General features: G+C 51.4%; 3 protein-coding genes across 4 annotated transcripts; 1 reads left to right on the top strand and 2 right to left on the bottom strand.

Annotated features, from left to right (window-relative positions):
* Positions 1-476: 476 nt before the first annotated feature.
* Positions 477-14340, bottom strand: FURIN (furin, paired basic amino acid cleaving enzyme). Of its 2 annotated transcripts, XM_039362024.1 has the most exons (16): positions 14184-14340; positions 9252-9554; positions 7765-7863; positions 6848-6943; positions 6222-6350; positions 5917-5993; positions 5597-5685; positions 5339-5511; positions 5041-5253; positions 4019-4119; positions 3830-3933; positions 3631-3748; positions 3106-3285; positions 2896-3020; positions 2413-2529; positions 477-1856 (listed from the first exon to the last, which is right to left on the bottom strand). In XM_039362024.1, exons 2-16 carry the CDS (start codon positions 9429-9431, stop codon positions 1297-1299), a joined length of 2361 nt encoding a protein of 786 aa, XP_039217958.1. In that variant the 5' UTR covers positions 9432-9554; positions 14184-14340; the 3' UTR covers positions 477-1296. The 2 variants fall into 2 exon arrangements, with proteins under 2 accessions (XP_039217958.1, XP_039217959.1); XM_039362025.1 differs by lacking the exon at positions 9252-9554 and having other exon boundaries at positions 14184-14315.
* Positions 14341-17175: 2835 nt separating this feature from the next.
* On the top strand, positions 17176-21755 carry MFAP1 (microfibril associated protein 1). Its single transcript, XM_039362074.1, has 9 exons — positions 17176-17364; positions 17472-17691; positions 17871-18000; positions 18200-18387; positions 18624-18732; positions 18816-18976; positions 20190-20349; positions 20542-20631; positions 20782-21755. Exons 1-9 carry the CDS (start codon positions 17283-17285, stop codon positions 20962-20964), a joined length of 1323 nt encoding a protein of 440 aa, XP_039218008.1. The 5' UTR covers positions 17176-17282; the 3' UTR covers positions 20965-21755.
* A 212-nt stretch (positions 21756-21967) lies between these two features.
* Positions 21968-24296, bottom strand: HYPK (huntingtin interacting protein K). Its single transcript, XM_039362102.1, has 4 exons — positions 24077-24296; positions 22945-23000; positions 22316-22367; positions 21968-22192 (listed from the first exon to the last, which is right to left on the bottom strand). Exons 1-4 carry the CDS (start codon positions 24260-24262, stop codon positions 22097-22099), a joined length of 390 nt encoding a protein of 129 aa, XP_039218036.1. The 5' UTR covers positions 24263-24296; the 3' UTR covers positions 21968-22096.
* Between the last annotated feature and the right edge of the window lie 400 nt (positions 24297-24696).

The following is a 24696-nucleotide window of genomic DNA, read 5'->3' as shown; positions in this document are numbered from 1 at the left end:
GTACAGTGTGTCTCACACACGCACGTGTTAAGCTGCCATTAGGCTGGGTGCCAAGTGAGGTGCCCCCAGGTAGTCTCCTTAAACAGGAGATAGGAGCCTGCTGTAAAGATCCAGAGGCCTCCAGAAAAAGTAGTTTTTATTTATTTTTATCTCACCTTTTCTATTTTCAAAAATGACTCAAGGCAGCAAACACACACAGTACTTCCTCCTCCTCCTCCTCCTCCTCCTGTTTTCCCCACAACCACCAGCCTTGGGTGGGCTGAGAAGGGGGCACTGGCCCAGGGTCACCCAGCCAGCTTCTATGCCTAAGGCTGAGTGTCTGAGTTTCTAGCCTCCTGCCTTCACCACTGGCTCCAGGTGGCACTCCCAGCCTTCCACCGTGTGGCCATTTCTGCCTCCTTCCCCCCCCCCTTCTCCTAAGGCTTTTAGGGGTTGACTGAGGCTTCCGGTGAGAGAATACAGCAAGAGAAACCAGGTTTGCATAGTTCCAACATTTAATAAACTTTAATCTCTCTAGAGTTATATCCACATCCATTAAATTAAAAAAAAAAAACTGGCCCCAGGAATTGGCTCCTTCTTCAAATTACAAGAAATCATTTGTGCACCAAAAAAGTTATAGAAAAAGTGTCCTGGGCAGCCCCGACTGAGCAACCTCCACCAGGCGGCTCCCGAGGCCAGTGGCAGATGCCAGCCCAGGACCAGAGATTGTCATCCGAGGGGGGGGGGGCAACAAGGCACGTAGGAAAGGTGGAAGCTCCAGCAAAGCTCAGCAGATCCAGGGAGCAGCCGCCAGGGGGCGCTGGTGAGCAAGCCAGCCGGCTGGCCGCCCCTCCAAGGTCCAGAGAACCTGCTCGCGGTGTGGGGGGGGGAGCGGGCCGGGCAGTCCATCTGCACTGAGCAAGGCGGTGTCTTGTCCTCGTGGCCCCCTTCCTGACTGCCCTGCTCAGTCAGGGGCGGAGGGGGTGCAGCAGATCGGGCAGGTCCTCCTGGCCATGAGGGAAGTGAGGAGGGGAGGCGATGCCTGGGGGCCAAGGCAGGAGGGAGCTGGAAGCCCTCCTTGTGCCTCAGCACTCCATCTAGGGAGATGTGGCCCCGAGGCCCCACTTCCCTTCCACCCTAACAGGACAGACTGGTTTAGTTTTTTAAAAAAAACTTTGGTGAATTAAAACCAGAAGAGAATGACTCCAGCAGCAGCATCAGGCCCGTAAGACACAGGGGCTCAGCCCCAGGAGAGAGCAGGAGCCCCGGGGGGGGTGAGGGTGAGTCTGGCCTGCTTCACCGGGGGCTGCAGACTCATCAAAGCCTCTGGTCTCTGATGAAGGCAGTCCTCTCGCCCTCGGCTTCCTCCTCCTCCTCCTCCTCCTCCAGCCCCTCTTGCCACAGAATGGAGGGCAGCCCTTTGTAGGCTATGAGGTTTCCGCTCTCCAATGCGTAGACCTTGTACCCGCGCAGGCACGGCCCCAGCCGCAGCTGCAGCACCAGGAAGACGGTGACGAACACCAGGACGATGAAGGCACAGCTCAGGGCCGCCAGCAGGAGTGGCAGGTAGGAGGGGGGGCTGGCAGGAGCCGCAGCCTCCCCCCCCACGGCAGGAGAGGCCCGGCTGCTCTGCGTCTGATGGGAGCAGGTGTGCTCCTGACTGTTGAAGTGGGCATGAGCCGGGCAGGACAAGCACTGGGAGGCTGAGGAGCCCAGGCAGGTGGCACAGGATGGATGGCAGGGCACACAGAGCCGGGACTGCAGCAGGTGGGCGTCCAGGCTGTTCTCCAGAGGGAGCGGCCCCAGGGCCGGAGCAAAGCCCGGTGGACAAGTCTTGAGACAGGTCTTCTGGTGGAGGTAGAAGCCTTCTTCACACACTGCAAGAGAAGCCAGAGGAGAGAGGATGCTGTGGAAGGCTGGGGTATAGCGGGAATGTGGGAAGGCTGGTAAGGAGATCTCAAATGTGGGATGCGATGTTATTTGGTAGTGTCAAAAGCAAAACACTCACGGAAGAAAAGAAGTAAAAGAAGCAATAAATATAGGATGACTATGGGAAGTGAAAGCGAAAATCCTGTATGAAAAAATTAGCAGATGGATTAATCTCAAAATAAATTGATCAGAAAGATGATAGGGAAGCCACCTGAATAAAGTCAAAGGGAGAACGTGACAAGTGTCCCTAAGAGGATGGAGCCAATTGGAAACCTAGAAGCAGATGCTGGACTGAGTGCCACATGGTGGTCCTTCACTTGGAGTTGGGGAGGGGGCAAAAGAGGCACCCATCAAGTCCAACCTGTCCAGGGACAGGGCAGGCCCGGAGCCACCCTTCACCCCTTCGGCTGGGGGTGAACACAAGCCCCGGCCCAGGGCAGGGGCCACCGCGAGAGTGGAACACTGTGCCAAGCAGTCCATGGGCAGCTTTTCCTTGGCACTTACCCACACAGGCCTGGTTGGTGACCAGGGTTTTGCAGCCACTGGTCTCAAACTGGTTGGACAGGTCGGGCAGGTCGGGTCCCGTCCCATACAGAACCAGGACGAACTTGGTGAGGGTGCCTGGAAAGCAGAAGGGAAAGAGGGGTGAGCACCTTGAGCAGCCTCCCTGCCAGTCCGGATCCCAGGGGAGAGTGTTTCCCGCTGCCCTCCCGGCCTGCTTCCCACCCAGCTCCTGCCAGAGGGATTGGGCTCCTGAGTTCCTACCCCGTGCAGAACTAAAGCTATGCAAGCTTTTCAAGAGGACCTCTTTATTATTTCCTTGGTCACCACAATTTGTTCAATGATTGGGCTGTTCTTTGAGGCTTTTGAATCATACTGTAAATTTTTTAAAATGCATTTTGTCTGATCATTCACGTTTACAGAGAGTCTTCCTGGCATCTGGGCAGACAGCACCAAAAGGAAACACCGAGGAATAAAGCGCATTACCGTAATTGTTTGCTTCGCTCGTGTTCTCAATTTCCAGCACCCATTCGCCAGCCGGGTCTTCGTCCCACGAATGCGTCGTCATGAAAGCCCAGTCGTTAAAGCCATCGGCCGAATAGTCCCGAGGCCTGGCCAAGCAGAAAGAGGTGAGAGGGAGGGGTGGGCAGAGGCTCGGGGGTCTTTTGGGACCAGAGGCGGCAGGGGTCAGCTTACCTGGCAGCCAGGAGGGTGGAGCGGGTGCCCATTGGGCTGACCAGGTGAATGGCCAGGTCTCCGCGGCGGTTGTAAGAAAGGGTCAGCCTGGCTTGGACGTGCTCCAGTCGGGCCACGTAGTCAGCCTTTCCCCAGCAGGCCTCCACCTTCTGCCGCACCTCCAGACGCTTGCCAATGTCCCTGCAGGACACAAGGATACTCGGGCAAGGCAGCCAATGGCCTCTTCCCCCATGGGGTGGAGTGAATGACCCCCCCCCCCGTTAGAGGCACTGGATACATGCACTAGCTGTCCAGCTGCCTTGTGGTTATTTCTCTTTTTACTTATTCATTGCACTGGAATTCTGACTTTTATATTGCAAGCCACCCAGCGTCTCCCTGGAGTTGGCCGCACCAAAATCTAAATCCATCCATCCATCAATCCTTCCAGGACAGCCAGTCACTCAACACATGTTTGTAAGTTGAGGAATCTCTGTACCCAAGAAGCGGAGCCCCCCACCACCACCCCAGGAGGGAGAAGACACCCACTTTGGCTCGGGGAGGATGTCGATGATGCACTTCCGCTGAGACCCCACTGAGGTCCAGTTCTTGGCCAGGGCCACCATGGCGCCTGCATCCAGCAACCCGTAGCCGTAGGAATGGCTAACTGCGGAAAGAGGGGTGAGTCAGGGCTGGGCAGGGCAGGATGGCATCCGCCGTGGCCCATCTGCTCCATCCCCAGGGCTACCTTTGCGTCCCATCCCGTTGGTGGTCCAGTCGTTGGTGTTGAGGTGGGCAGGTTTGGAAGTCCGCACAACCAGATGCTGCATGTCCCGCCAGGTCAGGTTCTTGCTGCAAAGAAGAGGCAGGTGAGTCGGCAATGGCGGCTCCACCAGCCCTGGCTTGCACCAGCTCCGCCACCTCCCTCGCCCCTTACTTGGCTTCCAGAGCAAGGGCAATGATCCCAGCGGCCAGGGGTGCCGAGGCAGACGTGCCAGTGTGCGACTCGGTGCATTTCTGCCACAGGTCAGTCGTCACCTGGAGGACGGAGAGAGGAAGGCCAGCACAATCACAGCTTATCTGGCTGCCGTTCGCCTATCAGCTCAGCAACCCCCCCCCCCGGCACCTCTGTTTCCTCTGAAAGGGAATGGACCCCATTCAGTGGCCGTGGGGACCGCCTGCAGGGCTGGCGCTCCCAGCCCCCCAGCTCCTCTTTGAGTTGGCCTCCCAGGAGACGTGCATGCAAACACACACAGCGACATCGGCTGAGCCCCCACTGGAATCTCTAGTGCCCGAGAGCTCCGTTACTTTGCGCTCTCTTTTGAGCAGAGAGAACTCTTCTAAAACCCAGGAAATGCCCTATGGAGAATTTTTGTCTAGCCACAGACAAGGAGGGAGGGGCCTTGAGCCCCCCAAACTTTGGCCCAAAATGTTTCAATATCAACTGAAAGAATAACCAGGTGTTTAATTACTCCCAATGTAAACTGAGGCACAGGGAGACGCAGTTGGCTCCCTTCCACCATGGATGCCTGCAGGTGGCCAGATACAACTTCTGGCTCTGCCCCGGACGCGCAAAGAACAAACTTGAAGCCTCAGACTGTCCCTGCTGCTTGCACAGGTTTCCCATTTGTAGTGTTTCTCCTCTCCAATTCCTACCACTATGCAGGCCCCCAACAAGGGGTCTCCCTCTGGCCTGTCTTCCTCCCTTGCCCCCACTGTCCCTCCAAGCCATTTACACCACCAGATTCCCGGTTCCTTCTGCACTCTCTTCATGTCATTAATCATCTGTGATCTCTTGTCCCAACCGTGGCACTATGGGCAGCAATTGCAATCCAGCAATCGTGGCACCCATAGCCAGCAATCCTGGGTTTGGATTCCAAACCACCCGGGCATCTTTGGAGCACGTTTCTGTCCTGGGACTTGGGGGGAGGACGCACCCTGGGACCAGGTGGGACTCACAATCTGTTTCTCGTTCTGGCTGCCGCTGCTGTAGGTGGTGGCCAGGGTGGAGGAGCAGGCCTCGCTGTACCAGGGCACGTTGCCGTACTGGGTGGTGCTGCTGATGGAGAGGGTGTAGATGCTATTGGTGTAGCCATCGCAGTTGCAACTGTCACGATCGCGGCCACCATTCCCCGAGGCCCAGACGAAGATGGAGCCCAGTCCGTTGCGGCCCTAAGAGAAGGGTTGGGTGAAGCAGCTGGGGGCCTCAGGGTATATCCTGACTGGCCCCCAGCTGCCCACCTGGCCCGCCCCTCACCTGACTCACGCCCCGGCGGAAGGCCTCTTCGGCCATGTGGGCAGGTCCATCCACGGTTTTGCCGTCGTCCTCCGGGCCCCAGCTGGCACTGTAGATGTGGATGTGGTCGGGGTTCAGGCCCAGGGAGCGGGCTTCCACAGCATCTGTCACCTCCCCATCCAGCATGCGGACACCTGGAACAAAGATGGCCGCTGCTTTGACTGCCTCTGGCCAGCTGGCCCAGCCCAACAGCAGGCAGAGCCCAAGGGCACGCCTCACCTCCAATTTTGGCGTTGAAAGCCACGCCCACACCACAGATGCCGTTGTTGGCCACAGCAGCCACTTCGCCTGCGCACCGAGTCCCGTGCCTGCAACGGACAGAAAGGGCTGAGACTATGCTTGCATAAGGAGGGTGGACAGTTCAGAAAAGCAATAAACAAACCCCTTCTTCTTGGAGGCCTGACCCTGCAAGAGTGCAGATTCGGGACAAAACCCCAAAATGTGACTCTTGCAAGGCTCGGGGGGGGTCTTCCGTGGAAGCCTCTCATCCCAGTGCCCCAGTGCCCCAGTGCCCCATCCCAGGCCACGTGCCCTCCCACCTGTTGTCATTCGTTTGTGTGTAGCGAGGCTGAGGATCCGGATCCTGGTCATTCACGTCAAAGCTGGCAGCGGGGTCCTGGGAAAGACAGAAGCCTCTGGGGCCTTAGTGCTCTGCCCCTTCACAGGGGACACCGGCCACCCTGGAGACGGGCCTGTTGGCCACTGGGGGGCCTGTCCCCCGATGCCGTGGCTGGGCTCGGGGAAACTTGGAAGTGTGGGCCCTGCAGCGAGAGACAGCCAGGGCCCCAGGCCTTTGCCCTCCCCTCCCAGGAGAGCCAGCATGCCCATCCCCTCCTCCACTTACATAATTGGCCTCCAGATCTGGGTGGTTCTTCTCAATGCCATCATCCAAGATGGAGACCACCACCCCACGGCCAGTGTAGCCCTGCTGCCAGGCCTCCTGCACGTTCAGGTCTCTCTGGTTGCCGTTGGACTGCAAGAAAGGGGAGCAGCAGACCCTCACCCCAAAGAGCTGGGGTGCTGGAGCGGGAGTACAGGGGCTTCGAGAGCCCATATTTTCCTTCCTGAGGGGGAATTCCCCCAACTAACTGTCTCAAAAGAGAATCTCAAGCCAAAGAGGGGAGAACCCGCCCTACCCAGGCTCAATCTCACAGCTCCCCCCCCCCTTTTCAAACATTCATCCAAATAGGGAATGCCCTGGTAGCTCTCTTGGTCTCTTCTCCCCCCCCCTCCCACCCTCTCTGTGCTGCTCTCCTGCAGGGCACGCCTTGCCCCTGCCCCTGGTACTGCCCCTTGGAACTTGCTGAGAACCAGAGGGGGTCACTCTTGGGACACAGCCATTGGGCAACGTTTTAGAGCTTCCGTCCCGCTGGCTGGAGTGGCTAAACCCTGCCCCTCTGCCCCTGGCCGGCCCCCCCTGGGCTTCAGAGAGGATAAGTCCCATCTCCGCAAGGCAGTCGCCTCACCTACCAGGTACCACTGCTGGGGGAACTTCGGATCTGTCGGCTCTAGAAAGGCATCCCGCTTCATCCGGCGCTTGGCCACCTGCTGCTCCAGCCAGAGCACCTGGAGAGAGATGCGCATGTGGGTACGCTGCCAGGTTCCCGCAGGTGCCAGAACAGCAAGGCCAAGAAGAACCGCTGGGCAAGCATTCGTATCAAGAGATGCTACTCTAGAGCTCTGCCAGCACAGAGCAACCTTGCCATCTAGTCCCACAAGGACCACATGCCCAGCCCTGCCATGGCCAAACTGCAAGGGGGGCCCTCTGCTCATGGCCAGAGGCCCTTTTCTAAAAAGACAAAGCAGACCCAGTGGAGGCTGCACGGATCAAGCCTTTGCGAAGTGGTGCGATGAAAGGTTTTCCTTTGATGGGGTTCCAGGCCTGAGTGACCATCTCCCACTGCCCTGTTCCACTCAGGAAACAAGACCACCCTGCTCAGCACGCGGGCCCTATGGACCCTGCTAAGTAGGGAGGGGGCCTTGCCTGGGTCCCTCCCCAGGCAAAGGAAGCCCAGCTCGGGCAGTCACAGAGCAGTCTCGCTCAGGTTCCGTGTCTCTCAACTTCACCTACTTCCTCCACTGTTGAGCTGGACGAGAAGCCAGAGCTACACACCCTCTTTTTTGGAGGAAACGATTCAACTACGTATCTCCAGCTCCTCCTGCCAGCCCCACGGTCTCCTTCTTCTCCCAGAGCAAAAACAGGGAGAGCAGCCATTCCATCCCCTCCTGGCAACTCTTGACAAGCAGGCAGGCGTGCAAGAAAAGGTGCCAGTGGCTTGTGGGAGATCAGAAGGAGACCTGGAGCTCGATAGGGCAAGATTCATGGTGCAGCCCTCCAGGGCGGCCTCCTCCCTCTGGGGCCAACTCTGCAGGACCGGAATTCATACCTGCGGCTCTCTGGACAAGGAGCTGTGCCAGGACCAGTGTGGCGAGAGGGATCGCTTAGCCACAGCCCGGTGATAGAAGTGGTAATAGTCCCCGATGATCTGAGAAGAGAAGCCAAGCAGACCAGGTTCATTCGAGAGCTGGTCCCAGAGAGGGGGTCCAGCGCCCACAGCAGAGGGGGGCTGCAAGGGAAAAACTAAAGTAGCCCTAAGACTCAGACTGTGAAGAAAAAGTAACTTTCATGAACAGTATTTCATTCCTGCCTAATCTTAACCCAGGGGGAGGCAACCTTGGCTCTTTTATGACTCGTGGACTTCAACTCCCAGAATTCCTGAGCCAGCATGGCTCAGCTTGGAAACCTCTCCCTTTCCCCTCAGCATGGCTGGCTCAGGAATTCTGGGAGTTGAAGTCCACGAGTCATAAAAGAGCCAAGGTTGCCTACCCCTGTGAAACCCCTGTAATACAAAGTTGGAGAACAGCAGCAGCAGAGACTCCCTCTGTGGGTGAACAGTCCTGATGCCTTATATAACACACCTTTCCCAAGACACTCCACACTTCAAATAAGGGGCACAGTGACCCTCAAAAACATGTCACAACAAATGTCTGACTCTAAAGAGGCTGGTGAGGTTGCATGAAACGGCCTTTGTAAAAGGCCCCGGTAAGCTCTGAGCCACACAAACAGTGATGTCTGAGCCACTGCTGGCCTGAAGACCAGAAGAATGGGTGGGAACTGACATCACCAGCCATGATCCCGCATCAACCCTGGGCAGCTGGGCCCTCTGCCAACATCACTGCTGCAAAGATAAGAGCCTGCTGGAACAGAGATAGCTGACTAGTCATCAAAACAGCGATTTCCCAAAGCTGACATCAAATGTCCTGCCTAAAGAACGGCACTGCCGCTTCCCACCAGTGGGGCACTTGTGACTGGCAAAGGCAGACAGGAGGCCCATCGGCCAGCTCCAGATGAGCCGAGGGCTGCTTCCCAAGGGAGAGGTCAGCGTAGCCATGAATTCAGCCGTGAAAGCAAATGGCTCCAAACGCTGCCAGGCCAAGAGAAGAGTTAAAATCCAAGGGAATCTCTGTAGCTCAAGGGGGTCCTTGGTGCTCCCCGAGGTCGGCTGTTGCTCGCAGATGTTTTGCTACCCAGCTAGATCACATTTCAGCTCACTTCAGTGCACTCAGTTCAGGTAACCAAATGTCTACAGGCAAACAGCCAAGCTGAGAGAGCACCAAGATCTCCAAGGAAAACAGGACCAACGAGTGTCAGGGAGAAAACTCTCCCATTCTTCCAAGTGTCAGGATCTCGTGCAACCACCCTGGCTGCTCCTCTGGTATCCAAAAATCCTAGGGAATTCACCCACATGAGGCCCCGCAGCAGAAAGAGTAGCCCCTCTCTCAGAAGTAGCGCAAGCCTCCCGCAGCGCAATGTGCAAACCTCTGCTCGCGAAACGGCTTAAATATGAGCAAATACCGTTAGGAAGTAACTCACTGGTCCCAGGTTGAGGAAGCCATGCTTCCTGGCCATCCGTTCGGCTTCCTGCAGGCCAGCAGGTACCAGGACAGCCCAGGTGTTGGTGTAGATGTGCTGGCTGAGTCCCTCGCTGACTAGAAGGGCCAGGGGCACCGTCATCGCCCACCAGAAAAGCAGCAAGGGCAGCCTCCGAGCCATGAAAGCCAGGAGGGAAAGCAGAGCTGGGCAGCCAGGAGAGGCCCTCGCACTGCCCGGCAAGGGCTCAGTCGGCCTGAGGAGGCATGGGGGCCGGTTCTGGACCACACATCAACTGCACAGCACCTGGAGAGCAAAGGAAAGCACAGGGCTCAGAGTGGACCTCCTCCCCAATGCCAAGAAGAGGAAAGCAGGACGTAGGTAACAAGAGGCTGTGCCCAACGTCTGCCAATAAGAGCCAAGTGGCCAGTGGGGGGGGGGGACCAGGAAGTTGCCACCATAAAGCACTATTTCCCAAGTTCCTGAGCCCAGATGAACTTCCTCGTGTGTGGAAGAGGCGCAAATGCCCCCTGTGCAAGGCCGACTGCCAGCTGCCCTCATTTGGGATGGGAGGAGCTTTGGGGGCTTGTCCCCCTTCTGGAGGACCCTAAGGAGAGGGAAGGAGCTGCTCCTAGAGGCCCAGCCGGAGCATGGTGAGGAGGAGCCCAACACTCAGGAAAGGAGAGGAGATTGGGGCAGGTGCCCAGGGTGAGCTGCACTCCCCTGCTTCCCTGCATAGGGCAGGGGGATGCTCTCCGAAGCCCCTCCTGGCCCTCTTGCAAAGATGTGGCCAGAAACAACCCAAGTGAGGACACAAGGCTGGCAGATATTAGGCTCCTTCACAGTAAGGATTCTTGGCCACACCACACAGCCGCATTTGTGTAGAGGAACCAATTTGCATCCTGTTATGCAACTACTTATTTAGTAAAATCCTAACCCTCAAACCACTTTGCATTGAATGTACTATGTTGTTGCTTTTCTTGCGACCAAAACAATCTCATAAGGAGCTTACAGAAAAAAAATGAAAGCTGAAAACATGCTATACATAAATGAACAAGTTTGCCAAGAAAAGGCAACGTATTTGCAAAAGGGGGGGGGCAACTCCCCTGCAGCCAAAGCCCTTCTCTTGTGCTCTAAACCAGACAGGCATCAGCTGTGCTCTGATCTCTCCGCCGAGGAGAGTGCTGGCTGGAGTGACCATGGAAAAAGGGGACAACCACACACAGGCAGCCTGTTGGCAGAACAAGAGGCCTGTGGTCTGGAAAGCCCTCCAGTGGAGCTACTGTGCACCCTGACCCCAACCCTCCTTTGTTGACTCAGCGGTGCAAGGGGCAGTATCGATCCCCCTTGTTCTGTGGGCAGCTACTGTTTGTGCTTGACCTCTCCTCTCCATCTCTTGATCCAAAAACCTGGCGAGTGTGCTCGCTATGTCTGCCCAAGCACTCCAGCACAGAAGGTCCTGGTCGGGGCTGAATGCAGGTCCTCCGTTCCCAAGGCTGAAGAGTCAGCAGAAAGATGACCAAGCAGAAGGTCATCCCAGCCAGATGAAGGTCAGGGGAGCCGGAGAAGAGGGGAAATTCTACCCAGCCACATTATTTCACCACACTTGCTGTTTCTGTCTGGCCCAAAAGTGATCTCCAGCCTCCAAATGTTAGCCTTCCAGCAGAACAAGCTTATTAACTGACCGAGCAAGCAAAAGCCCTTCTTTGGAGGGGGTGGTTCAGCAACAGATGGGAGCCATTTCTGTAATTCAAGGAAATGCCACTCCGATTGGAGGAACAGGTTCTGCCCTGGATGATGGACGGATATGTGTGGCAAAGGCCAACCAGGAGTTCTCCATTCTCCAGCCAGTTTGGCAGAGTAACGGATACAGCTACAGCAAGTGCATCTTCAGGAGGGGAGAGGCTCCAGCCACCTGTCTCATGACGAAGAATCCAAGAGGAGGGGAGGGGCAGGGGGCATACCATTGACATACTAGAGATGTACTTCCATGGACCACTGAAAGAGAAAGGGCTCACATGCTTTGCCCAGGAGTGTGATAGGCAGGTCACAAAACAGGCTTTTGAGGGGCTGCCACAAAGAAGGAGAGGGGAGGTGTCAATGTATTTTCCAAAGCACCAGAAGGCAAGACAAGAAGCAATGGATGGAAACTGAACAGAGAAGTAACCTAAAACTAAGGAGAAACATCTTGACAGTGAGAACAATTAACCAATGGAACAGCTTGTGGGTGTTCCATCATTGGAGATTTTGAAGAAGAGGTTGAACAGCCATTTCTCTGAGTAGGGCGTTGGACTAGAACAGGGGTAGGCAACCTTGGCTCTTTTATGACTCATGGACTTCAACTCCCAGAATTCCTGAGCCAGCCATGCTGAGGGGACAGGGAGAGCTTTCCAAGCTGAGCCATGCTGGCTCAGGAATTCTGGGAGCTAAAGTCCACGAGTCATAAAAGAGCCAAGGTTGCCTACCCCTGGATTAGAAGACCTCCAAGGTTTATTCCAACCCTATTATTCTATGTTTGATGTTCATCTTTCTTGTTCTTTTCTGCAGACTTTCTAACACCTGAGCATCTTTTTGGTATCATGGTGACCAAAACTGGATGCAATATTCCAAGTGTGGTCTTACTAGTACAGTGTAGAGAGGTATTATCACTTCACATGACCTTGATACTATCCCTCTGTTGATGCAGCCCGGGAATGCACTGGCTTTTTTGGCAACTGCAGCACACTGATGCTCATATTTAGATGATTACCCACTAGATCCCTCTCACAGTTACTGCTGTTGAGCCAGGTGACACCCACCTGTGCATTTGTTTTTTCCTGCCTAAGTGCAGGACCTGACTTTTCCCACCACTGAACTCCATCTTGTTTAGTGTTTCTCAACCTTGACAATTTTAAGGCATGTGGACTTCAACTCCCAGAATTCCACAGCCAGCATTGCTGGCTGTGGAATTCTGGGAGTTGAAGTCCACATGCCTTAAAATTGTCAAGGTTGAGAAACACTGATCTAGTTGGAGAGGGTCCAGTTTTCAAGCCTGTCAAGATCTTTCTGAGTCTTGAGTCTATCTTCCAAAGTGTTAGCAATCCCCCCCCCCCCCGGAGCTTGATGTCAATTTGCAAATTTCATGAGTTCCTTTTCTGTGTCCTTGTCTAGGTCATTTATGAAGATGTTGAAGAGTACTGAGCATAAGACTTGTTTTCAAAGTGTTGGGCATTCCCAACGTGGATCAAGATGCTCTTAGCACCAATTTATACCTTCTTGGCAGATACAAGTAGCCACTTTCTCAATGATTAACCTTGGCTTTGTTAGCAGAACTGAGCAAATGAAGGACATGGGGACACACAGACATGTTTTAGCACAGATTTGCCAAGGGATTTTGTTTCCAACCATTGTATTTTTTCTAAAGGTGAGAAGGTGCAAATTCACTCAGGCCCTTGAGCAACTTCAGCAGACAGCCACTTCCTAACCATGTAACCTATTTCAGCTCAGAGGCTCACATCCCCAAGCCCTGCTTGCTCAAGCCCAAAGAAACCAGGTGAAAGCCTGACATTAGATGCTCAGCCCTCTAACCCACCAGGTTTCTCAACAACCCACTTTGAGGAACTTTCCATGGACCAGGAAGATGAAGGGGGCTGCTATGAGCCCTTTCTGGATATGGAGCTACAGGTGAACTTGACTACTGTAAGGTGCACACAGGAAAAGGTGTAATTTCAGGAGACAACTCTCACACCAGCCGCTAAGCCAAATTTCTCATTTATTTCCTTCTATTCCCCTATTTTGCTCCCCACTGACTCTCTCCCCTCACCTAGAGTATTCTTGGAAGAGCAAAAAAACAAAAATAAGAATCCCACTAACGCAGGGGATGGGCACTCAAGGGAGGTGGGAATTCCTATGCATGATTTTTTCTACTCTAGCACAACTTCTGTTGGCCAAGCCCTGCCACAGCTTAGTTTGAGCACTTGAGACCACCCGATGCCTGGGGAAGGGTCACAGGTGCAGTAGGAGCTGCTTCTAAGCTCTGCTCTTTTAGGGGGGGGGGCTTCAGACAGAAATGGCAGCTAGTTTGGGGAGAAGTTGACCAAGCAAAACCAGGATGGCTCCTTGGGGCCAAAACACCCAATCCCCGATCCGAACCTTCTTGTTCTTGGCTTGCTAGAGACCAGCACAGATTAAGTGTGCCTCCAGCTCAGGAAAAAACAATCATTGTCTGTCCAGGCCAGAGTTTTTGAGAAGAAGCTGCCTTAACTAGCCTACAGCCCCTTCAGGGTCCCTCCGTGGTTTCAGATTTCGGTAAACAAGTTCTGCTTTCGCAGTTCTATCCAGACGGTGCGAGACGTGCCATTCAGAATTACCCCCGGAAACTCTCCCCGCCCCCGCAGGGCCTGTGACTCACTCGCGGGTTCGCCCGACATCCCGGCTTGGGCTGCAAGAGCTCCAGGCGGCGGTCTGGGCCACGCACTTCCTCCTCCAGCGGCCGCTGCGACGGGGGAGGCCCGAGAGAAAGCGCCGGGTCCAGACAGACAATCCCCCCCCCGAGACGGAGCAAAGCCTTGGGCCCCCGGATCTGTCCCGGAGGCCTCGGGGGGTTCCAGGGTGTCCGACGCGCCCCCGCTGGCCCGAGAGCCCTTTCCTCCGGATCCCAACGGGACCGGCCGGCCGGCCGGCGGATCACCGGTCTCGGCCCCAGCGCGGCGTTCTCCACCGAGGGTCGCCCGCCCTCCGCCAGGCTGGCTCGGGAGCGGTGCCTCCTCGCCGCCGCGGGCTGGATGCGGGACCCGGGGCGGAGGGCAGGGCAAGCGGGCGTCAGCCGCCCGGAGGCCCCGCCGAAGCCGAGAACCGGGCCCGAAAGGCGGCCGAGCCTCCCCGACCCTCCCGAGGCAGCCCGCGCCCTTGGAGCGAGCGCGGCGGGTCCCCCCACTGCTCAGCCGTCGGCCTTACCTTCCAGCCCTCGGGGCTCGCGCCGCTCTTCTCACCGCGGCTGCCCGCTCGGCCCCTGGGCGAGCGGGAGCGGCGTCGTCATCGCGGCGGGCGGGAGGCGGACCGGGAAGCCCAGCCGAGCTGCCCCCGCCCCGCAGGCTGGCAGGCTGGCAGCGGCCTGACGCTTGTTGACGCGCGGGCGGCGGGGCGGCCCCAGCCCGGCACCTCCCCTCGCGCGCCGCCCGGGATCAGATTGTTCTGTTAGGAAGATTTTTCTCACTTTGAACTAGAATTGGTCTTCTGTTAATTTGTCCCTTACTCCAGATTCTTCAACATACACACACACAGACACCAGTGACCTCTTTTGGAGAAGTAGTTTGAAGATTGCTTTCATGTCTCCCCTCAGACATCTTTTTCCCAGCACAACTCCATGGGAATTGGCCAGTGTTTGTTAACCACATGCTTCATTGTAACACATCCCTGTTTCACAGTTATTTCTGGGACGGAAGGACAAGGGAGTGGATCCTGGACTCTCCTTGTCAAGTTTTCAGATTTATTCATGACACATATTTTCAAGCCTTCCATTATCTTTTTCCCTTTTAAGTATTATTTAGTTTTGTTTAATGAACTGGAAAACATTAGCTGAAAAAAAGCGATTGGCCGCTCTGACAGATATATTAAAAGTTTGTTCTGTAATCATTGGGTGATACTTTTATCATATTGTTTATTATATCGTTCATTTGTATATACCATATACTTATTTGTTTAATGCTTACCTGGAAATGCCAAAACACCCGCCTCCTCCCACAGTGCAACCAAAATACCTGTTTAACTAGTGACAGAAAAAGCCCCAATGCAGGAAGTCATTCACCTGATAAGCCCTCAAATATCAAGCCGAAGAAGCACCCCCCCCCATGAAACACATACGCTACAATTATTATTTTTTACTTGTGGGGAATTCCATATCAGGTATGTGACTTGCTGGATTGGGTTTTTTTTTCCCGTGTCAGCGGTTAAACAGATCTTTTGCTGGCATTGTGGGAGAAGGTGGGGTGTTTTGGCATTTCCAGGTCAGACCTTCACCTCTGCTTTGCACCCGAACAAGATGCAGATTTGAGGGCCCTGCACCTGCCACATTTCTGTGGCTCTTATTCTCCACATCTTAACTGGGCAGGGTTAATTCAGAGATTGAAGCAGCATACAAATACACGCACACTAAAATAGCTTCAGGTTCAAGCAGAAAGACAACCCATGTTTAAAATATTCCTGCATCATCCAAAAATAAGGAATGTGGCTGATTGACAATTTAGATTCCGATATACAAACCATAATGAAAAAAACTAAATTCAGGAATAGCATTATGTATATAGCAGGCTACAATCTTAGAAAAGAAATTGTACATTTTTATCTAATAGCTAGGAGGTCCTGATAGAAAGCTTATTCATATACTTTCCGGGATCAGGGACCATCATTAACAATTTATATTCTTGATAGAGTCATATTCTTCTTTTTTTAAAAAAAAATAACCTTTCTGCCAGTAATGCAATTCTTCCTTTGTAGAAGAATACAAATAAAACAGGACTAGAGTTACTCTGAAGCCAGTCAAGCAAAGGTTAGGTTTACACAACAAACTAATCTTCAACTTTCATGTTAGGAAGCCAGAATTCCTCTGTCATACAAAGTGCCCAAATAAACCGGACCATATTTGGAGTTTGGGAATCAGGCGCCACACAAGGAACTTCAAAAAATCTTTCTCTGTGAGCTTTTTGATATGGTTCACAAATAACCAGATGGTCTCTAAACAAACCCCCAGCCCAGCAGAAAGCCATCCTTTGTCTTGTCCTTCTAGAAGCAGAACTGAGTCACTTGATATTGGAAATCACAGCGCCTGGGAGGCTTCATACCACAAACACACATTCACATGGGAAAGACAGATTGTTTTTAAACCCACTGGGTCCCAGACCTTGCTGTGAATGAGCTCTACCACACAGGAAATGACCTGTCTCTTGCCTGCTAAGCACCGTCATCTGTTCCCTGCACTGGAAACGCCCAATGACAAAGCAAAGCTGGTTGCTAAAAGGATAGCACTGATCTCTGCCCTAAGCCAGGAGTCTGGTGGTTATTCTCTTCCCCTTACCAATACCAGATGAGAGACTTACCTACACAACCAGATTAGTATTACAGCAGGCCAGAGTTTGGCACCTGGTAGGCTGTGCCCAAGACCCCCAGCCTGGCTTCTTGTGATGGCTTGCTTCACACATACTAAAATAATGGCTGTGTTCCCACAACATCCTGAGCCATAATCTCTCCTATTGTGGGGTGAAATACTTTTGCATTCTGGCTATATCAAGGAAGGCTAATCTGGCCACATTGGTAAAATAAAGGAAAAGTGAAATCTGTCAAGCTCAAAGAAGCCTCATGCTGTTTCACCATTTCTGGTGAATGTTCTTCCATTTCTCTCCATGGCCACAAGAATAGGTAAAGTCCATGGTGAATACAGAGACTACCCAATTGCGGAAAATTTGGCTAATGGTGTTGCATAAAATTGTAGAAAGTTCCCTCCCTCAGTCTCGGCACCACAAGCAGCCAAACAACAGACAGGAGTCTTTTCAAGTTCTTTAAAAAAAAACATCTTGAATCACTCAATGGAGAAATAGAATAATTTAACAGTTTTCAACATTCCTTTCAGTTCACACAGCCCCCTTACAAGATTGGAATAGCATTGTGTATCATGTGACTGGAGGGATCTTAATTTTGCTCTATTAATAAAATATTGTAATCTAAATGAATTCTGTCCGCACTGAGCAAATTCCTCGGCCCTTCTTCAGAAAAATAGACATTCAATAAGGAAACAATTCAATAAACATTCAATAAGGAGACATATGAACTCCGCACGGCTGGCTCAGGAATTCTGGGAATTGAAGTCCACGAGTCATAAAAGAGCCGAGGTTGCCTCTCCTGGCCTAGGCTCCGCCTCCACGGGACCTGGCTCGCCGGAAGCGGAAGCGAGCCAGAGCAGCCGGAAGCGGAAGCGCATCGTCCGTCAGTCCAGTGTTTACGCGCGGCGGACAGGCGAGCGGCCGTCCTTCCTGCAGCGGCTCCCCGGCCCCAGCCGTCACCATGTCAGGCTCTAGCAACGCCCTGATGAAGCAGCCCCCGATCCAGTCCACGGCGGGGGCCGTGCCCGTCCGCAACGAGAAGGGTAAGGAGGGGGCGGAAAGGGGGGTCCTCGGCTGGGAGGAGCGGAGGGGAAAGAAGAGGGGGCGCCGGGCTCAGCTGCAAGGCCTGAACCCCGCCCGCCTCTTCCAGGGGAGATTTCCATGGAAAAGGTGAAGGTGAAGCGATACGTGTCGGGGAAGCGCCCCGACTATGCGCCCATGGAGTCCTCCGATGAGGAAGACGAGGAGTTTCAGTTCATCAAGAAGGCCAAGGAACAGGAGCTGGAGCCCGAGGAGCAGGAGGAGGAGCTGGCCAGCGACCCCCGGCTGCGCCGCCTGCAGAACCGCATCAGCGAGGATGTAGAAGAGAGGTGAGTGGCAGCCAGGCTACCTGCACCCGGGCATGGCTGGCTCAGGAATTTTGGGAGTTGAAGTCCACGAGTCATAAAAGAGCCAAAGTTACCTACCCTTGATCTGGGCCAAGTCTGGATGGAGGCTTCTTTGCATCTCAGCAGAGGCAGAGGGAGGAAAACGGCCTCTTGTCTTCCAGGCTGGCGAGGCACCGCAAGATTGTGGAGCCAGAAGTGGTGGGGGAGAGTGATTCTGAAGTGGAGGGCGAAGCCTGGCACGTGGAGCGCGAGGACACCAGTGAGGAGGAAGAGGAGGAAGTAGACGATGAGGTATGTGCAGACGGAAGGGCCAGGTGTGGCGTTTGGGGCTGGACTGCATCTCTGAGCAACATTTTGGAGGTCCTTTGGGAAAGCTCTGCTTTCTGCAGGAATTTTAACCTAGCCATAAATTGATACCTGACAGACTGGTTGGAATGGGGTAGAGTGCATGAACACACGATAATCATTCTCCTTTAACTCTTCTTAACAGGAAATTGAACGTCGCCGTAATATGATGCGCCAGCGTGCTCAGGAACGCAAGAATGAGGAGTTGGAAGTGATGGAACTGGAAGATGAGGGCCGTTCTGGGGAGGAGTCTGAAACTGAGTCTGAATATGAGGAGTATACAGATAGTGAAGATGAAACTGAACCACGTCTTAAACCTGTCTTCATTCGCAAGCAAGTTCCATTAGTTAAAAAAAGGGGGAGGAGGTGGCAGTGGGCACTAATTTCTTGAGCCTGAGAGGTATTCCACAGCATTTCCTTTAAAATGTTGGTGGCATATAATTACAACTCCATTTTGGTAGCTTCCACGGTGTTTTTCTTGCACCGATGGGTGTGAATTTTAATGAGATTTTCTTCTAGAAAAGATTTAATTTGGTTATTATTCAATTTGGCACAAATACCTGTTGCAGAAAGGACCGAATCACAGTCCAGGAGCGAGAAGCAGAAGCCCTGAAACAGAAGGAGCTGGAGCAAGAGGCCAAACGTATGGCTGAAGAGAGGCGCAAGTACACCCTGAAGGTATTGGGAAAGGAAGGAGCAGGTGGTTGAGACACAAGGAATGTGGTCCTTCAGCAGGTTTACTCTCCCCTAAATTACTGCAGATTGTAGAAGAAGAAGCCAAGAAGGAATTGGAGGAGAACAGGCGTTCTTTGGCAGCCCTTGAAGCTTTGGATACAGACGATGAGAATGACGAGGAAGAGTATGAAGCTTGGAAAGTGCGAGAATTGAAACGAATCAAGCGAGATCGTGAGGAACGTGAGGCGTAAGTATAAACAGATGGAGCTTTCATTGGGTAAACAGTTAAAACCTTCCATCCTCACAAGAGGGGGTAAAAGAGGATGATTGTTGATGCCAGGTTATTTACTGCGCCTGATTTTTTTTTATCCAACCTCCTTCCCAGTGTGGAATTCCAGAACTACAGCTTTCTGATGGAGGGCCATTCAGCCTTTGTAAGCAGCTCTAGCACCTCTCAAAGTAGCTTGTTCCGTTGCCAGACAATTTTGATCAGTATGAAGTTTTCTAACCAATTCCTTGTAATTAAACCAATTCTTTATTATTTTACTAGAACAGTAATACTGGGCATATCAACCCCTCCACATTATAATCCTTTAGATATTTGAGGGCAGATTTTTTTTGTGTGTGTTCCTAATGTTTATTTATTTAGCACAGTGGTTCTCAACCTGTGGGTCGGGACCCCATTTGGGGTCGAATGACCATTTCACGGGGGTCGCCAAACCACGCTGTCAGCCATTTTTTCCCCTTTTCCCTAGCTGTGCTACTCCCTTTTATTGGTGGCCAAACCCACTTGGGGGTCACCACAACATGGGGAACTGTATTATGGGATCACGGCATTAGAAAAGTTGAGAACCACTGATTTAGCATATGATGAAAATATGACAGGAGAGAAATAAACCCAATCCACATAATTACATACAAAACCTCTACAGTGATACAGCAGTGGCCTCATAATTGGGTATCCAATTTGGCTATGTAGGCATTCGTCTCTGGTGTTCCTTCATGCAGATCTTCTAAGGAAGTAGAGAGTGAACACTGGGGGCAGTTTTGCACACTATCACATCTAATTCTCTTCAGTTTTGTCCAGTTAGAGCAAGAAGTTAATTTGGACCATTCCTGTCTCCAGCAGCATCATATCACCCCAATTTTCACCTTAATAGAAGAGTACAAGTTCTCTCTTGGTTATGGTCAAGGATGCTGAATAATAAAGCCCTCCCTATCTACAGAAACTAGCAAGGGGAGTATTATAAATCCCATCATGATATGATCTGGCTCTTGAGGTGTTAAAAGAAAAATCTTCACAAGAAAACCTTTCTGTGCTGTCAGGAACACAAAGCTAGGCTGTTGTAATACTGGACAAGCCCCATGGCCGCTTGGCAACCTTCTGTGGCTATGGGAGTCTGCAAGCTGCTAAAAGTCATTTATCAAGCTGAAGCATACTCCCTTTTTATTCTATATAGGATAGAAAAGGAGAAAGCAGAGATTGAACGGGTACGGAATTTGACTGAGGAAGAACGCAGGGCTGAGCTCCGAGCCAACGGCAAGGTCATCACCAACAAGGCCATGAAGGGCAAATACAAGTTCTTGCAGAAATATTATCACCGCGGTGCTTTCTTCATGGTAAGCATTTTGCCGCAAAACTGAAGGTCAAATATCTGTTCAGTAGCCAGACCTGCCCTTTGTTATCCTCTATATAACAGCTTTGTCCTCATCAATTTTATCTCCCCTGCAAACTGGAGTGTTGCGGCCTTTTTCTCTATCCCCAACAATTCTCAGACTTCCCTGTGCTCAGCTGTGCTCTTGTTTCTTTAGGATGAAGACGAGGATGTGTACAAGAGGGACTTCAGCGCACCAACTCTAGAGGATCACTTCAACAAGACAATCTTACCTAAAGTCATGCAGGTAAATGGGAGAGGAGCCGGGTTATGGATTGGAGGCAGGTTGAGCTTTGTGGCTCCCACCAGCATTCTCTGGGCAGCACCAGGGCCACGTGAGCAGTTCCGGAGACCTCACTCAATCCTTCCCACACTTTCTTCTCTCTTTGCCATCTAGGTGAAGAACTTTGGGCGTTCCGGACGGACTAAATACACCCACCTAGTGGACCAGGATACAACTTCCTTCGACTCTGCTTGGGGGCAGGAGAGTGCCCAGAATACAAAGTTCTTCAAGCAGAAGGCAGCTGGCGTGCGGGATGTCTTTGAGAGACCTTCTGCTAAGAAGCGGAAAGTAACTTGAGTGGGGAAGTATTGTCTGGATCCCTCTTTTAGCTCTGGCTTTTTGTACAACTACTTTTTAACTTGGGACCACAAAATATTTTCATTGGCCTGAATCGATTAAGCTGGTGCTGATTCAGTTTAACAGACTCTCCTTTAGATCTTTTGCAGTCCTGTATTTAATTTTGACTGACTATAAAGACAACTGCTCTTTACAGGAAGACTGTTTAAATAGCGTGGGGGGGGGGGAAACAAACTATTAAATGACCCATTCATCTGAATTTGAGAGAGAAAAGTACCCTGATCTTGGTTATTTGCTGATCTGATTCTGTCATACAAAACCACTTTCAACTAAAAATCTGCATTGCTGCATAGCTGTTAAAAGATAGGTGTGCCATAGAAAAAGGCTGGAAAGCAGCTTTTATGAAAGATGCTAAGTCATTATTTATTTCTATAGTTTACTAAACAAACTATACTAACATCATGCATTGTTTTAGTACTTGTGTGAAGCCACTGCTCTTATTGATAGAACAGTGGCAGCATTAAAGGATTGTTTGCAAGTAAAATAGCATTAGAGCTAATACAGTGTAATTTGTACAAAATTCATTTTCCAGATAATATTGGATTGTTCCATTTTTATTTTGGAATCTGTTGGATCTCACAGTACCAGGGTTGATTTTATAGCTGCAGTTTGGGAACCAGAAAAGCTCATCTCTTCAAGGTGGTCTGGCCCTACTGAATTCTGTAAATCACCACTAGAAAGGGTACAGGTAATGATAATCGAAGTTGGGAATAAAGTTTATTTTTCCTATCTCCAGATGTTCCTCTTTACCTTGAAAAAAGTAGTCACAAGGATCTGATAGCCTTTTTCTGATTTTCTTTAATGCATTTCTTTAATTAAAGATTTCATATATAGAAAATGTGGACTTCAGTAAAATTCGAAAGGAAGGGTCCATTTAAAAGCATAACACTTTTCAGTTAATTGGGGGAATATAACTGATTGATCTGGAGCAATATAGACACAGTAAGTTGGAAAATCACAACTTTATTTAATAACTTCAAAATGTGCCATACAGTGCATAATCTGCATAAAAAAGGCCCTCCAGAGGCATATTTTTCCTTTTCTCCACAGAAGTACATCCAGCACAGAGTTCTCAATTGGTAAGAGTGATTAGTGCATCCACCACATTGCCCATGTGTTCCCGTAAGCTGCGTTCTGCTGCTGCCCTAGATATTTCCATCTCATTCATCTAAAAAGAAAAGGGTAATTTTTAGCCAGTACAAGTTGCAGGTATCCAGGAAAGAACTTTCTGAGATGTCAAATTCCTCTCTGTTAAAGTCAAGCCAACTTCTTAGCTCTATGCTAGACTTACAATCAATTCCAGATCCTCTTTCTTGATGGTGACTTTTGCCAGCTCTTTTTCTCTACAACAAGGAGAAATGTTTTGGGATTATATTCATCCAGACAATAATACAGTCCTTCTGTCCCCTTTCTGGTACAAGTATGCCAGATGGAACATAACAGAAATAATACTGCCTATACAATAGAACCCTAAAAAGCCCAAGATCGGTCTTGGTAGCAAAAACCAGTAAGCTGGTATCAGACATCAAAACAGATTTAATTTATTTCGGCTATGGCAAGTAAGATCAAAGTACAAGAGCAGATCAGTATTTAATGTCAAGTTCATTTCAAATGAATTTTAAACAAGCAAACCTTTCTAAAAGGGAAATTGTATTATAGTTTAATAGAGAAAGAATATAGAAAATATCCCATCCCAAAGAACTTCAGGGCGTGTCAACCTTCCTGAGTTTTCTAACTATTGCCAAGTCAGGTAGATTGATGTAGAATGGTACATTTTGGCCTTACCTGGGAAATAATATTCCATTCTGTTTTGATCATGCGTTTACTACATAATTTCCACCGAGAAAAATCAGTTGAATTCTGTACTTTTATACCTATAAGCCCCAGGCCGCTCTTTGGGAACAACTGTTAAGCACTCACCGTTCCTGCTTTGCTTTCTGCTCTCTAGACCTTCGGTCCCCTATCACTGACATGGCCTAGGAAAATCAAAATCAAAATGAAAGCTTAGAAACCTTAAAAGTTTGCATATATAAAAACAGATTATACAGCAGGCATTGTAGAAAGTTTAAAGTCATCAAAAAGTTTTAAAACTGCTTTGAACTTTCTTTTCATAGTTCTTCATTGTGAAACCACTTGAAACTGCAGAAGGGTAGTGTGGAAATATCCATGCATAGCAGGAGTTCCAATAAACCTGAGTTAAGGAATAAAGTAATTTTATTTTCTAGGATTCTTGTGTAAAAGGTACAATCCTTAGGCAAAGCTTTACAGGACAGACCCCAGAAAATCTGATTTCTCAGATAAATTAGAAAGGTCAGATTTATGAAGGTAGTAAAATCCCTAACTCCTGAAAAAGATTTCTGGAGCAACAACATAACACTAACATTTTATAAGGAAGTCTAAAATATACGTTCTAAAGATTTCAGCTGGCTAAAACAGTAACTGTGGCATATTGTGACTTGTAAGTTACGTATTTAGAAAAAATTACTTAGGTTTGTCTAAAATAATATGTTTTTAAACAATGATAAATTTAAAAGAACATCACAAAGTTCATGTATGAAAGAAAAAGACGGGGCATGGATGTTTGTGCTTATTTATTTTGTTAATATGTTTATTGTTTTGTTTTTTAAATTGTTTTAAAATTTTAGAATTGTAAGCCACCCAGAGTTGGGCACTATAGAAATTAAATAAATTTGAATGTGGGGGTGATTTAGAAAATTAAGCATGGGCTTAATTAGGGGATAGATTGTGTGTCAAGAAGTACGAATTAGCCTAATCTAATTAATTTGGGGGGGAGCTAATCTTCCACAGGGGCGCAACCCAAGAAAAACAACTAGTGCGAAGAGTTGTCAAAGAGACCAGAATGGGTCATGGGCGACGGCAGGCAGCAATGGCTGGGCAGGCGGGGCGCTTCCCTCTCCGACTCTTCCCGCCCTCGACGGCCGCGGGGAAAGCCGACGGGGCCGGGACCCCTTCCTCCTCCTTCCTCCCCTTTCCGGAGTGCCTCCGCCCGCCCGCGGAGCGAAGGGGGACCGGGAAGGGGAGGCAGCCGCACCGTCTCCAGGTTGGAGCTCTGGATCTCCTTCTCCTCAGCGTAGTCGGTCACGCGCTCCAGGTCAGCCGCGCCGCTGTCGTGCTTCCGCGGCTTTTCGGCCGGGCGGCCGCCGGCGCCATCCCCGCCGACCGCGGAGCCGTTGGGCTCGGCCTCCAGCTCCAACTCCACGTCTCCCTCGGCCGCCATCGCCTCGCCGCTCCCGCAATGACGCACTTCCGGGGCGGCGCGCGCGGGCCAACCGCAGAACTCGGGAAGGGAAGGAGGGACGTACTTCCGGCGGAGGCAGCCGCCGCTTCCGGTTGGCGCGGGGTGAGGGGGAGTGGGAAGAGCCCAGCTTGGCTGCTGAGGACCCGCGGCGGGAGAGGCGGAGGTCCGTCCCGTGGCAGGGAGGCGTGTGCCGCGGCCAGGTGGGCAGCCGAGGGCGGCCGGTGGGGAAGGTGCGAGGCGGGAGTCCGGAGGAGCAGCTAGGCGGGAAGGGGCGCCCGAAGGAGCGGCCGCGGTTGGGAAAGTCAGCGAGCTTCTGAGAGGAACCCGGGAGGTCTTGGGCCGGGCCTTCCCGGCCTGTGTGTGTGTCCGGGGTGCCTGGAAGGAGCCAGAGGGAGAAGCCCCTTCGCGGTTGA

This window comes from Crotalus tigris, unplaced genomic scaffold (assembly GCF_016545835.1).
Source record: "Crotalus tigris isolate CLP2741 ecotype Arizona unplaced genomic scaffold, ASM1654583v1 scf7180000019364.2947544272:3078424, whole genome shotgun sequence".
In the NCBI taxonomy this organism is placed as follows: domain Eukaryota; kingdom Metazoa; phylum Chordata; class Lepidosauria; order Squamata; family Viperidae; genus Crotalus; species Crotalus tigris.
This window is presented reverse-complemented; position numbering and strand designations above follow the sequence as displayed.

Bases quoted from the DNA above. Each gene is read 5' to 3' on its own strand.
- HYPK (XM_039362102.1), bottom strand. From the start codon at position 24,262: ATGGCGGCCGAGGGAGACGTGGAGTTGGAGCTGGAGGCCGAGCCCAAC. The intron at 23,001-24,076 runs GTGCGGCTGCCT...TGATTTTCCTAG, and splicing joins AGAGCTCCAACCTGGAGACG to GCCATGTCAGTGATAGGGGA. The intron at 22,193-22,315 runs GTAAGTCTAGCA...TTTTCTTTTTAG, and splicing joins AAGAGGATCTGGAATTGATT to ATGAATGAGATGGAAATATC.
- MFAP1 (XM_039362074.1), top strand. From the start codon at position 17,283: ATGTCAGGCTCTAGCAACGCCCTGATGAAGCAGCCCCCGATCCAGTCC. The intron at 17,365-17,471 runs GTAAGGAGGGGG...CGCCTCTTCCAG, and splicing joins GCCCGTCCGCAACGAGAAGG to GGGAGATTTCCATGGAAAAG. The intron at 20,632-20,781 runs GTAAATGGGAGA...TTTGCCATCTAG, and splicing joins TCTTACCTAAAGTCATGCAG to GTGAAGAACTTTGGGCGTTC.
- FURIN (XM_039362024.1), bottom strand. From the start codon at position 9,431: ATGGCTCGGAGGCTGCCCTTGCTGCTTTTCTGGTGGGCGATGACGGTG. The intron at 5,254-5,338 runs GTGAGGGGCGGG...CCCTTCTCTTAG, and splicing joins TCCGCCGGGGCGTGAGTCAG to GGCCGCAACGGACTGGGCTC. The intron at 3,286-3,630 runs GTGGGTGTCTTC...TGTGTCCTGCAG, and splicing joins GACATCCTCCCCGAGCCAAA to GGACATTGGCAAGCGTCTGG.